Raw genomic sequence first — 14,564 nt, 5'->3', positions numbered from 1 at the left:
AAGTGAACAAAATGCTTTATCAACATTTGCTTTTCGATGTGCTATTAAAATGTTAAAGATAAAGATACAAAACAATAACGGACTGACATTAATATGTTTTCAGTTATTATTTATATTGTGACATGGTGTTATAACAGAAGCTATAGATAAAGAAAAATGGCCGTCGTCATTTCGAACTTTTGCCGCCACTTTTTAACGAAGCGTTGCAAAATTTATATTCGTGGAATATTATTTAAAATTGTTACTTGGAAAATATACTGGTGAGATTTTATGTAGAATACGTTGTGTGTCGGAGTTTGTGAAATACTGTAATTTTTCGCGAATGGAAAGTTCAATTAACGAGTAATAACGGAAAGTAAGTCGTCAGATGATGTATCGCGAAGATGGCTGGGTCAGTGTTGTCAATATAGTAACAGATGTACCCAACATAACCTCACCGATATCGTAATATTATTAGATTAGGTTCTACCATTGCGGTAACTAACTTGATTTCGTTTCTAAATTTGATGCTCGAATGTGTTTTTTGTTTCGTTTAATTTACGAAGAAATATATACTAAATAAATACAGGTTGTCTCAAAAGATATTTACAATTGGAAAATGAGGGGTTCCTGAGATTATTTGAAGCAACATTTCGCGGCTCTATTCACGAGTTATTAACGAAAGACTGTGGCCAATGAGAGACGAGATCGGCTGGCGCGAGGCGGCTTAACCAACGCGCCCATTGGCCACAGTTTTTCGTTAATAACTCGGTAACGATGCGTCAGAGAATATTTTTGTAAAGAAGAAAGTTGCTTGGACGAACCAACGACGAATTGTGGTAAACCGGCAACGGAATTAGGTTGATTCACAGGGGCCGGTAGCCGCCGCGACACGGCGAAGGGTTATAATCGACCGGCCCGGTTGATATCCCGAATGCATCGCGGAAGGGTTGCAGACAATGCAGAGCGCGTCCACCGACAAGCAGCGTCCATCCTTTTCAATTCATTGCGGGAGATTTGGTCAATGAAACGAAAGCGCGCCGACCGCGCTGATCCAGTACGATCTGATGCGCCGCCTTTTATTGCCAGTTAGGGCTCTTTAGGGGAGCATCATCGGCCACGATAACAAGAATAAAAAGCAGAGACTGTAGAGAGCGGAGGGGAAGACGAAAAAGAGGCGAAGATACATCGATGAAACGTGACTCACCGTTTGTTAAACCGTCGCAGCTGTCCGCGTCGCTCCTCAAACGGTTAGAGATCACCTGAAACAAACGCACGCACCGCTTGATTAACGGATATGCTCCGGCAATTGTCAATCAACAGATAATGTAGTTCCGCATTCTATCGGTGTCATCTTTTGAACCGGTTGCATGACAATTCGCGCGAAATTCGTCGCCTTTTATAGCTGCTTTTATAATTGTAAAGCCGCTACCTATATATGATATGTAATAATATATATATATATTTTTAGAAAAGTTCATTTATTTAGTTAGTTCATCAACATTTCTTCGGCATACTGTTCAGTAAACAGTAGCCCTAAAGGCTGCAACAATTTGCAGCTAGATTCGTGAAGCAATGTTTTGTTACCTGATATTTATTAATCGATCGAGCAAGTCTTTCACTTGTACGTAAAATAATACATAAATAAAAATGTATAGCCCCTGGTTATAAGTTTCCAATCATCATATTACATTTATGCGAAATTTACAAAGAATACATTCGCGTTTTAGGGTTGTTAAATGTTTTTGTATGCAGGTAAGGAGAATGTAGAACGTAGGTGAGATCTAAATAAATTAAATAAGTACAAAATAGCGCGAATGAAAAATCATTTTTTATGGAAAAGAAAGGAGAGAGAAATAAAATGTTTTATATGGAAAAATGTTCCGATCATGGTTCTCATAATTAGGTGTCTGTGGATGTCTCAAGCGGAGGAAGCGAACGTAAACACAAGCTGTGCCTGCGAAGCTGTAAACAAACGCTTTGACCGCCGAGGCATCTGAAATAGAAGACATTGCAGTCGGTGGATAAGAGACGTATGTGTGCTATGTGTCATCGCGTGAGTGTAGTCAAACGATTTAAAGGTAATAACAATCGAATGTACCAAACATGTATTTCTTATGTTAGAATAATAGTTTGTAATTCGCGCCTAACCAGAATTATGTATAAACATTTATCGAGCGGTTGCGCCGTTTTTGTTTATCGACCATACGATGTTGTCTTCTCGACAGATCTGATCGCATCGTTCGTTATGTTGTACAAACACATCGCGTTACATAATTAAATACAATACGTTATTTCTTATTCAGCCAAATATACATATATATTTATAATCACGCATCAACTCTAACACTTATGTCAAAGAAGAGTCGTAGAAATTGTGGGAATAGTACGATAAGTGACACAAAAAATGAGTATAATGAAACAGGAAGTGTATGTAAAATATACGTAGGAACATATACATTAATATATGTATGTATAAGTGTATTGTACTCTGTTAATATAATAATAAGACAGTATTTATTAAGGTAAGTGCATTATTAAAACTAAATCAACCCCCTTTCATATTTCGGTATAAATGACATTGCAGGATTGGAAGTGATTTAAAATAAAATTTTAATAGCCAAAATATTATTTATTATATGAAAAATATAAAATATGAAGTGCCGCATCAGTTAGGAGGATAAAGAGAACCACAATGTTTTAGTATTTATTTGCAAATCTTGTCATTTTATTATTTCATTGTTGTTACCATAGTTATCACCGCTATTGTTTTATAAGTCATAGGAAATTGCTGTACGATATTGTCAATAAACTATTGCTATTATTGTTATCCTACGTCCTTTTTTCATTACCGCGGGGTCTCGTGGCATTTTTAACACGTTCTATGTCGAGTTATTTTCACTCGACTTTTCGCTCTACTCATTTGTTATTTCACTATACTTTGTTATATTATCTGTAATTATTAATAATCGTATATAATAATAAAACAAATTCATGACGTTCCATTCATGTGGTGGAAATCAATTCTTTAATTCTAGATTTGTTACAAACTATTTTTTAGTCGATTAAATAAATATGCAAGCACGGAGTGTGTTAAACAATAATTCCAATGCTATTTAAAGCCAAATAGAGATACAAGTTGAAATTCTCCTCGTCTGAGGACGCGCCTGAGGTTCCATAATTCGAGTAGGCGCGTTCTTCAGTCGGGAATTTAGGTTTGCAGTAGCAACGCTCGCGAAGCCTATCAAACTGTTACGCTGTAACATTTAATTGTGATGAAACTGCCGATTGGCGTCGCGTTCATTGTACTTTCGCCCGCTTTCACTCCGCCGCGACTGCGCGCCGCAGCCGCACAGCGTTCCACGTGTGTTTCTCTTTCCTCTTTGTAGTTTTTGTTATCCGCCGCGTTTCCGGCGAGTGACGTCGCTCGTTAGCAGTATCGCCGGCATTAATCAAACGGCCGCCGATACTTACGTAAAACGAATCCACGTTGCCGGGATCCGACGGATTCGTGTGCACGCGCGCACGCGTCCACGGGAAATCGGAAGACCAAGGATCGGAAAGCGTTCCGAGGCTGGTCGCGGATCGATTTCTAATTCAAGATTAATTAGCCGGGTTACCGAGCCGCGGTTCTTTAATATTTATGCGCGGTTCCCGGGCTCGTGTCTTTCATCTTTCAGCAGGAAAGTTCGAGACGACGCCTCGCACCGTGCTTTGAACTCGACGGACTCTTGGAACAAAAATCATGTCCTCTAAATTAATTAATTTTCGACCTAAGTAACTCAACCTCTTCAGGGACGATTTGTTATAGTACGGAGTAATCTATTTAATTTTTTCGTTTTTTATTTAACTTCCATTTCATTTTATTCGATAAAGCTTTTTCGATATTGCTGCCTGATTCTATAACAAATATTTTTTCAACAGATTTCATTTTCCTTACGCTTCGAATAATTATAATTTTAAGAAAACTAAACGTACACTTACGTGGCAGTATCCCTGAAGGAGTTAACGAGTTTTTAAAGAGAATGCAAAGATGAAACGATTTGTATATAAATAACTCGTGTTAAAAAATGATTTTGCTATTTTGTTGAATAAAATTATCGTTTATATCGGATAATAGAACTTTTAATAAATTTTCTAGTAAAATGGAAAATAAGTCTATTGTAACTAACAAAAAATATTAGAAATATTTCGCACGAAAATAAGTTTTATACAAATTTTAAAAACTACTGCTTTTCTACCAAAAGTCAAGGTTATTTCGATTTTTTTAAATGACATAGTGCATTTTTTATTTGACTGACATGAACCTTGACATAAACTATAAACCCTGAGCAATGCTAATATACAGGGTGTCCCAAAATTATGATGCTTTTAGGAAATAAACGGTTCCTGAGATCATTTGAAGTAACTTTTTCTTTGAGGAAAATTCAATTTGTGGCTTCGTTTATGAGTTATTAACGAAAAAGACTGACCAATGAGAGGCTGGAGCGATGCGGCCGAGCCAATGAATGGAACTGGACTGTGACCGCTCGTTCGCTCAACCGTCTAGCGGCAGCTCGTCTCTCATTGGTCAACGTTTTTCATTAATAACTCCTTAACGACGCCTCGGAGAAAATTTTCGTAAAGGAAAAAGTTATTTCAAATGACCTGAGGATCATTATCAGGACACCTTGTACATATGTATACAGAAATTGTGGTCTGGAAAGTGGCTGTTTCTGACCAATAGTCAATTTCTCAAGGTAAATGCATCGGTACAATATTTTTACCCGATGACCGATTCTATTTTTATTGAAAAATTACTCAACTATGTATATTCGAGTTAAGAATTGGGTCCAATGAAATTCGAAAGACTGCAAAAGCTGTTAATACGGCAAATTTTTAACAAACAAAATATACACTTTATGATTTTTACGTTCGTATATCTTCTTACTGTTTTATCGTTATGTAATATATTATTTTGAACCCTAAAACGCGAATATTCTTTGTAAATGTCGTACAGGTGTATATAAATGGACATTAATAATTGTTAATTGTTTATATAAATGAACTTTTTGCCAGAGATTGCATATTTTTATTCATGTATCGTTATACGTAAAATTGAAGGATTCGATCGATAAATTAGATCGATAAAGTATTATGTAACAAAACATCATCTCACGAATATAGCAAATTGTTGCAGCCAAATTTAGGCTCGATATCACCTGCAGTGTTGTTAGTGCAACAGATGTGCCGATAAAATTATAATGAAGCATGTGAAGATTCAGTAAAACGGATATACTGAAAATAGCAATTAAAAGAGCGTACGCCGCGAATAGAACGAGAGCGCATATTGTTAGCCTAATGCGAGGTACAATTGACGGCGCGGCGCTAATACGGCCGCGCTCCTGCACGCTATTTATAAACAGTGACAGATCAATTTCTTCCTTTTATAATCTCAACGCCGTGCCGCGACACGCCACACGCCGCACGCCGCCCAGCGCGACAAAGGCTAATCATTGCGGCCGCAGCATTGAAATTGTCAAGGTGATCATCGACTCGAAGCTGCCGGCGAGAATAGTTTTTCCCTTGGATGGGACTCCACTGTCGACCGCTGATATCGAGGACGGAAGTTCCTGCGATAACTGGGCCACGTGGCCGTATCTCGGTACAAAGGGAAAAATAAGTAACTGACGTTCGCAAAAGTTCTTTGAATTCAGTATTTCGGTCTCCACCGGACATCTGGGATCCAATCCTTGGACTTGAATCATTAGACTATAGTTATCTTTGGACCGTAATCGTCGTTGGATTTCTATTTTTGGATTAGAATCGTCTTTGGACATCAATCTTTAAACATTTTGGATAACAATTTTTCTCAAGTGAATATTTTGGACTTCAATATTTGGATTACAGTTTTTTGTTATTCAATCTTCAAATATCAATATTTTAGACATAAGATATTGTTAAAATGTATACTTTTATATATATATTGGATTATTTATTGATTGATTGGAATGACCTTGAAATGATAATTTGATTATTCACTTTGCATTCCTACTGCAAAGACAACGATTATAAAATCACCATCTGTCCATGCAATATCTTCTTTTTAAAATTTCTATGCCATTATTACAGAAGTTGTAGCACTAAAATTTCCAAAAAAATTACAACATCTATATACAGGGTGTGCGAAAAATATTGTGGGCTCTCGAAAGGAACGAGATTCCTAAAATGATCTAAAGTGTTTTTTGTCCAGTTTTCGAGGTTAAACGCGCCACGGCGCGACGGCCGGGTTTGTATCGCGGTGAAATCATCGATGACGACCCACGAGAGAACGAGCAAATGAGTTATAACACGTCGACGATCGGACTTTCGATTCTACCTTCGGGGCACAGCCATTCATCCGTTTGCGAATTACGAACCCATCAAAACTCCAACCTGCTACACTTATCAGGCCTTAAAAGCGATTTTTGCAAACGCTAACATAATCTTCATGGAAGTGTCTCGAACCGGGTAATGAGCGTGTAAAAAGAAGTGAGGTAACTTCGGAAATGGAGGATGTAGCTCTATCTTTATTATCGTTTCATAAAGATACGTCCTTCCGCCCGATTTTTATTTCAGCGTGGACATAACCTCGAGAGGATGAGCGCGTCGAGTCTCGTGCGGCAACTGGAATGTTTAACGCTTAGGGTAAATATTCGATTTAGGGGAAACAGCATCGATGATCATGACATAACCTTGGTGAACTTGTTTCTTTGCAAAAAATATCCTTCTCAATGAATATCCCAGATGTTCGTAAAAATATTTATATATTAAAATTTATATTCGTATTCAAAGTAAATATTTACATTTTTATTTAAAAAAAATATTTATAATTATGTTTTTAAAAAATATTTACATTCATATCTTCTAAAGATGTTAATATTTACATCTTAAAGAAATATTTATCCTATATCTATTATAGACTGTGGATTTTTAAGCAATATACAAATCATTTTCGCTGCTTTGCAATATTCGACTCACAGAAGTCGAAAGTTTATACTGATCGAGAACCGCTTCCACAATTACAATAACTTCATTCCATCTGTTGAAAAGAAAAGTAAAAGGAAAGAAAAAATAAAGAAAGTTAATTCGTTTTATATATTATCATTTATACATTTTCTAATTAAAATATGAATCGCTTCACAGTAATCGACTGCACTACTCAATTGTTTATTGACAATTGTAATTAATTAACCCCGACCTAACCTGACCTTACCCAGACCTAGTGAACGTTATAAATACAGGTTGTGTCTGGGCTAACCTGACGATCGACCTGGCAGAGGTCAACAGTCGTGCATTAAAGTTAGTATATCAGCAGCGAAAGGGTTGAAAACGTCGCCGGGATAGGATAAGAATAATAGGAACGAAAGAGGAGGGGGGGAGAGGCTGGAGAGAGAACAGGTAGTCTAGAATTATTTGGAGGGGCACGGCAATTCTTCCGAAATTACGAGAGACCTCTCTCTCTCTCTCTCTTTCTCTCTTTCTCACTCTTTCGTTCTTGTTTCCTCTCACGCTTTCCGCGGTGCGATTCATTCGCCCCCTTCACTGTTTTCAGCTCCGCTGTTCCGCTCAGCCGTTGATATAGCGAGCGGCCGACGAGAAGAGCGCCACAATTCAAAGGTCACCGACTCGGGAAGAGGCTGCTCGAAAATCAACCGGAGGAAAGCCCCCGTGTAAGCGATGAAAACTACGGCGGTGCAAGCGAGAAGGTAAGGGTGAAAGAGGGGGAGAAGGAGACGGAGAAAGAGAGAGGTAAAGAGAGGGAGGGAGAGAGAGAGAGAGAGAGAGAGAGAGAGAGAGGTGGAGAGACAGAGCAGAATCAGAGAGAGGAGGGGAAGAGAAAGAAAAATAGGAGTAGTGAGTAAAAGAGAAAAAGAATTACTGCGAAAGAAAGAGAACGTGAGAAAGAGAGAAATGGAAAAAGGATATAATGCCAAATAGAGAAAGAGAATAACTGAGAAAGAGAGATAACTAAAAGAAGGGAAAGAGAGAAAGAGAAAACTAAAGAAATATAAATAAAAAATTAATATATTTAATTAATATATATAATTGAGAAATACTGGGACAGAAAGAGTAGTAATGAGAAAGCGAATAACAAGGAAACAGGAAAAATAAGAAGGTGAGAAAGAGAATTAGTGAGAAATAGGAGAAGAGAAAAATAGAGGAAGAGAAGTAATAAGAAAATAAAGAAGGAGGGAAAGAAAAATAGTGAGAAGAGGAATTGGCGAGTAGGAAGTACAGAAAGAGAGAGAGAGAGAAGGAGAAAGCTGTAGGAGAAAAGAACAGCGTAACGGTATAGAGGAGGTAGAGGGTAAAGTATAAAGAAAGATATACAAGTGGAGAAATGAAACAGGTAGAGAGAAAGAGAAGTGCATAGAAAGACAAATAGGGAGACAGAAAAGTAGTGAAAAAAAGAGAAAGTCAGAGAACGAGAGGAAAATAGAAAGAGAAGGCAGTGGAAAAGAGAGAAATAAATAGAGGAAGAGAAGTACTAAAGACGGCAAGAAAAATCGTGAGAAATAAAGAAACGTAAGAAGTGAAAAAGGGAGAAAAAAAGTAGGGAGATTGTAGGAGAGAAAGAAAAGTAGAGAGAAAGAGAGAATTAAAAATATTGCGAGAGAACGAGAAGCGGCGAGAGAGCAAGAAATAGGGAAATGGAGAAAACAGAAGTATTGAAAAAGCGAGAAGAAGAATTAGTGAGAAACAGTGAACTGAAAAAAGAAGAAAATAGAGGAAGATGAGTAGTAAAAAGGAGAAAAATAAGAAAACAGAAGTGAGAGTGAGAGAGAGTGAGAGAGAGAGAGAGAGAGAGAGAGAGAGAGAAATAGAAAAAAGAAAAAATCAAAAGTGGAGAAAGGGAGGGGGTGAGGTTAAAGTATAGAGAGAAAGAGAGGCGGAAGCAGAAAGAAAAGAAATAGATAGAAAGAGAAGGAGAAGTATAGAAAAACAAGTAAGGAGAAAGAGAGAGAATTATTGAAATGGAAGTGAACGCAAAGAGTACAGAGAAAGAAGTTGGGGGTGAGAGACAGACAATAGCTTGCCGGAAACAATAGCCTTGCAGCAGAATTTGCGAGCGCCAACGGAAGATAATATATTCGAGCGCGAAGAGACTGCACCGGAAGTCGTGGCGAATGAACGACAATTATCCCCGCAACAAATCCTACGCGACAGACGATTCGTTTCGAATTGTAATCTGCGTTTAGTTTTTCGGGTCATTTCTCTGTTTACATGTGAAATAACTCCTGATATTTTCCAACTTACGTTACCGTCGGAGCACTCCTGTACAGGATGTAAACACACCAGGCATGCGAACGACAAAACACTCAAATTATTCAGACTGTCCCTAACCTAACTCTGTGTTACTACATCCTTAACGCTGCAATAACAGTATCTGCATGAAACAGATCTATATTATTCATACATCGTAAAAGATAGACGTTGCTATGTTTGTAAAATTCATATTGTCACATTCATTTCATAACAGTAACATTGTGATATTAGTTTCGTAACATTTTGTTACGATATTAATTGTATAACATTAATAGTGTGAAATTAATTTCATAATATCAACATTATGATATTAATGTTATAACATTAACAGTATGACATTCAGTTTGTTACAAAAACTGTTGTCACGAAAACAACATCACTAAATTTTATTCGCTTTTATAGCAGACTGTACATTATTTTAATTAAACAAAGTACATAGAATATTTCTGTCCAGATTATAACAGCTATCTGTTTATAATATTCTATAAGCAAAAGCAGAAAAAACACGTTGCCGGGCAATTTTCAGTATGATCGACTGAAAACGTGTGCTGCTGTATAGGGGAATACAAAGACAAAATACATTTTGACCGGCTAAAATTGCGTTTTGAACCAGTCGGCGGTACGTTTATCGCCGGTTGGCGGAAGGGTTGAAAACGGTGTAAAAAAGAAGCTTAAGCGAGAAGGGTACTCCTAGTTCCGTGGCGTAGCGTGCGCACAGTGCGTCCCCCGGTCGTTCCATCGATCACAATGCGAAAGAACCGCCGACAGAGGGGACCGCGCGGCAGTTGCTCCCCCTGTTCCCGCAGAGACGTTAATATTTTCCACTTCCTTCCGGACTTGCGACCCCCACGGCTAAAGCCGATCATCGTAACTCGTTTAACCGTGCCCGTTACGTGGCGTGGAACCTGCGCGTAAACAGTCGGAGGGAATAGAAAAAATAGGGGACACGCTCCACGGGACTCCGGCGTTACGCACGCGTTCACGCGCCTGCGGACGAGCAATTAGCTCTCTCCTTCGACGTGTCCCGGCCATCGAGACCGTGTTGTGTTCTCTTCCTTACAAGTGTGACGGGACTGTGCACCGGACAAATAAACATTAGGGTGTCCCACACGTTTATATTCCAATATAATATTCAATTTTAATAGTATCATTTTTAATAACAGCATCGCACAACTCCGTGAGATGATATAACGTTGTTAAACAAAAATCTTCAACTCGGAACCAAAATTAATTAGTTTTATTATTCCCTATGCAATATCAAATGTAATGTTGCACATTTTTATACGTGTCAACGACTATATTTCAGCCACTAGAGAATTTTTTCACTCGCCAAGAAAAGTAGAAAAGTTCTGAACATGGAGAAAGCCTACGAAATATTGTTCAAAAGTGATAAATATCGGACTTCCGTTAAACGAAAGTTCGCACGGTCGTTAATATGCGAATGTAACATTTAAGTGCAACTTCCTGCAACTTTGCATACTATACAAGTTTTTATGAGAGGATGTTCGCAGCACTAGAGCGTTCAATGACCCATCGCAATGTGTTCACAAATTTCCGTTGATCCGTGCAAAAATTCATTGGCGTTCATTTTTGTTACAAATTTTCATATGCAAAATTTCACAAACAAAATGATTGCAGATATTATTAAATAAATAAATATATATATATATTCAATTACATAACATTGTAGTTGTAGCCGAGGCGAATTCAGTGACTTACTTATTATATGCTACGACCTTGAACCTTGTAATAACGCTAAAATAGTAATGGACGCGATCGAAATACATATACCTTAATTTTCTGAGTACCGTGACGCTAATCGTCACGTCCCAGTGATCTACATATTATGGTGTCCCTTAACCTTTTTCCGTGCCACGCTATGCATGACCTCGAGAGAATGCTCGATGAAAATCTACGGTACAGTGCGCGCGAGATAGTGGATGCCTATTGTTCTTTGAAAATATCGATTACAGTTAAAATAACCGAAGAATCCAATTTATTTTGTTCACCCAGTATATAGCTCCTTGATAAACATGGTTCGATTTCCATAGTGTTTAGGCTGATTTGAATCAGAAAAATCTCAGTAGTCCATTGCTGCTACAGTAATAAAGATGAAGCGACAATTAGCTCAAATATAATTTTCTTGATTGCTCGTTTTTTGTCGTGGTGTTCCTTTACATGTCGAACCTGGACTCTCTCTGCTCGACATGCTACGTTTATCTCGCTTCCGCTCGTTAGGACCGTTTCTTTACTTTCTGAAGATGTGCTTGAGTCGGTTCTCGAAAGAAATAGATGTCCCGTGTGTTTATGTTTACACTACACTATTTGTAGCGCGCCAAAATATCGCAAATCCGTACGCCGGATTTCGCGGGGTTGTAAATCCCGTTTCGCTTGCTCACGACGATACTCAAGGGCTATGACGAGGTTACAATGTAACGACGCCTAATTAAAGGTGGAACTCGACAAAAGAATAGTAACAATACTTATATATTTTGTCTTAATCGTACAAAGTATGCTCGTGGTATTATGTGCGAAAGATGGAGTGTTAGCGCGTGTATTTTGTGTTCTACGATGTGTTATGAGCGAATGTGTTCTGTGTTCTCTCGGTTCCGTCTCGTGTCGTGTATAACGTCGACTCTTATGATTTTTGTATTGGTTGTCCTAATATCTATATGAGGGTGAAAAAGATCTCTAATTGGTGAGTGGGTGGTGCAATTTGGTCGTCGGAGTAGGGATGTGATTTGGAGAAACTGTGCTTAATTTATTGATTCGAAGGATGTGATAAGGTCTGGAAAAATGGTTTGTATATTCTGTCAATGGGATCGCTCACGGAGGTCTCGAAGTGGTGTCCGATGACACCCGATAATTTTGGGTCTAGTCGCGTCGCGTCGCGTCGCGTCGCGTCGAGTGGTTTGGCTACCGCGGCCGACTGTGTTTATCTCTTGTTTGGCCTTCTTAAGACCGAACACTATTGTAGGATTTTTTTGGAAGAGACTTTTGGGACACTAATATATGAGGAACCAACTGACTCTCTCTGAACGTAGTAACAAAACGAGAGACTATTGCAGGATTTTTTTCAAATATCAATGACAGAATGGTCAAAAGTAAACGTCTTAACCTCTTAGTGCCGGTCAAAAGAGCTGCGTGTACCTGAGTGAAATATACCAAATCTATTTCATATAGTTTGGTGAAGTTCCGGATAGGAATTATAAAAATTTTGTAAAGCCTTATAATTAGAAAATTCAAGGCGGAACAAATGTTATGAGATCAAGCGATTGTTTATTAAGAATATTATGAAAAGAATACACTTTTATATTTCTATATTTCTACACTATTGTATTTCTATATGTCTGTATTATTATATTTCTATATTCCTATATTATTGTGTTTCTATATTTTTATATTTCTATGTTTTCATATATCTATACTTCTACGTTTTTATATTTCTATATTTCTCTATCAACAATAATTAAAGACAGAAATATAATTCTAACTCTGGCTTTTCTTCAAATATCATTAAAAAAGTAGAAGTTACTTCCAGCTTATAATCATTCGCGGCACTGTAAATGACGTCTTTCAACCGAGACGCTCTATATATTTACAAAAAGAAACTTAAAAAAGTATCATATTCGCTTATATCTACAATAGAAATAACAAAAACTAGAAACGTACGAATACGATATATTTTCAAATTTTCGTTTAGATATCGTTAAAAGTGTAAGAGTTATTTCGCTCTACAGACGACAGCTCTCCGAGCAGTATAAAGGATAGATAGATTACTTTCGTCTAGCGTAAAACGCATACAGTGCAAGCACCGTCCTACCTCTGTCGAGGAATTGGCAGGTGGCAGCAGTTTTGGACGTGCGATCGAGTGGCCGTTCGAGAGAGATCTCTCGTTCCCGGCTCCAGACAACGATCGACTCGCCACTTGGCGGAAAACCTGTTACGTCCGCGCTTTTTCCAACACCTCGCGTTCATTGTCGTCGTGTTCTTTCGCAGCGTGCGCGCGCGCGCGGTGCTTGAAAGCGATCGCGCGACAAAAGACGTCGTGTCCTAGATCGGCCGGGTAGTAGCTTACGTAACTCGCGGCGGCGGGCTGCTCCGCGCAAGTTCTTCCCGGCGCCTATTTTCTCGGCGTGCGAACACGACCACTCGCCTTGTTTCCCAGGCTGCGGCGCACGAGACGAGGCCGGGACGGCCCGACCCGACCCGACCCAACAGCGGCCGGTGCATCGCGCCGACAAAAAAACTAGGGTAAAAGCATCCCCCGACGACGACGACGACGACGTCGACGACGTGGTGCACGTCGCTCCCGGTTCATTATGCACAGGGCTAACTTTCCGACGACAAGCGCGCTAATCTCTTTGTCGCCGAAGTGTATCTTTTTCGGCGAGGATGCACGGAGACGCATCTCGGGCGACCTACCAGCATTTCATACCGGGAATTACTGTTTACAGAGAATGTACACATAGTCATCGTTATTTCGCAGTAATACGATACGTCGCCGATTATCAACATTCGCGTTGAGTGGTGTAACTATAAGCACTACTCACATGATGGCTTCTAAAACTGATCGTTGCACCGTGGTCTGAAAATTCGCGGCTTCTGGCCGAATGTTGCTCCTTCGTGTTCGATGGATTCGCGAAATATGTTCATCACGGGACTAATTTCATCGATGTCTTTTTACGATGAGTAAAAGTGTTCGATCGATTGTTACGAAAGAACTTTTAGCGACTCGAGAATTATTTCCAAATGAAAACTGCGGAACCAATCGAACCACTTGTTAACAGACAATACGAACATTTTATTGCATGTATATTTTTCAGTTTATTTTGCCATTACTTGTTACGTTTTAGCAGTATTTTTATTTTACATTTAGCAGTATTAGTTACAGCGACAATAACTTTGTGGAACCTATGTTACGCGCGAAAGCATTTTGTATTTTGACCGCAAAACGTCGCTAACCCATGACCACGCGCGCTGAAAGAACCAAGGCATCGATGTCCACAAGTTTCGGTTTCCAATCGTCTCGCTTCGTTTAGTTTCGATCTTACTTTCCGAGATACCAGATTGGAATGGTTCCATTTGAAAACATTGTCGCACAGGTGATATCGACTGGAAGGAACGGTTGTGTAACAGTGACTGTTTAGACGAGGAACGGAGGACGCAAAAAGTCACAATTGGTCGTTAAAATTGTCACAAGACTGTTTGAGATTCAATTTTATCGTATTATGCTTCCTACAATTTCGACCCAATTGTTTCAGATCACCGAATGGGACTGTAACCGTCATTAGCAC

At 38.8% G+C, this 14,564-nt stretch overlaps 1 protein-coding gene across 3 annotated transcripts in view; it reads right to left on the bottom strand.

Annotated features, from left to right (window-relative positions):
* Positions 1–375: 375 nt before the first annotated feature.
* The window catches only part of LOC144477250 (uncharacterized), a 111,329-nt gene continuing 97,140 nt past the window's right edge, over positions 376–14,564 (bottom strand). For all 3 annotated transcript variants that reach the window (XR_013495150.1, XM_078194826.1, XM_078194825.1), the window contains 2 exons: positions 1,187–1,241; positions 376–1,076 (listed from right to left, as the gene is read on the bottom strand). Coding sequence is in view for 2 of the 3 variants with exons in the window: in XM_078194826.1 (XP_078050952.1) it covers positions 1,069–1,076; positions 1,187–1,241 (63 nt within the window). In the remaining variant the exon portion in view is untranslated. The remainder of the gene's footprint in view (positions 1,077–1,186; positions 1,242–14,564) is intronic.

The sequence above is a fragment of the Augochlora pura genome, chromosome 11 (genome assembly GCF_028453695.1).
Source record: "Augochlora pura isolate Apur16 chromosome 11, APUR_v2.2.1, whole genome shotgun sequence".
NCBI classification, from domain to species: domain Eukaryota; kingdom Metazoa; phylum Arthropoda; class Insecta; order Hymenoptera; family Halictidae; genus Augochlora; species Augochlora pura.
This window is presented reverse-complemented; position numbering and strand designations above follow the sequence as displayed.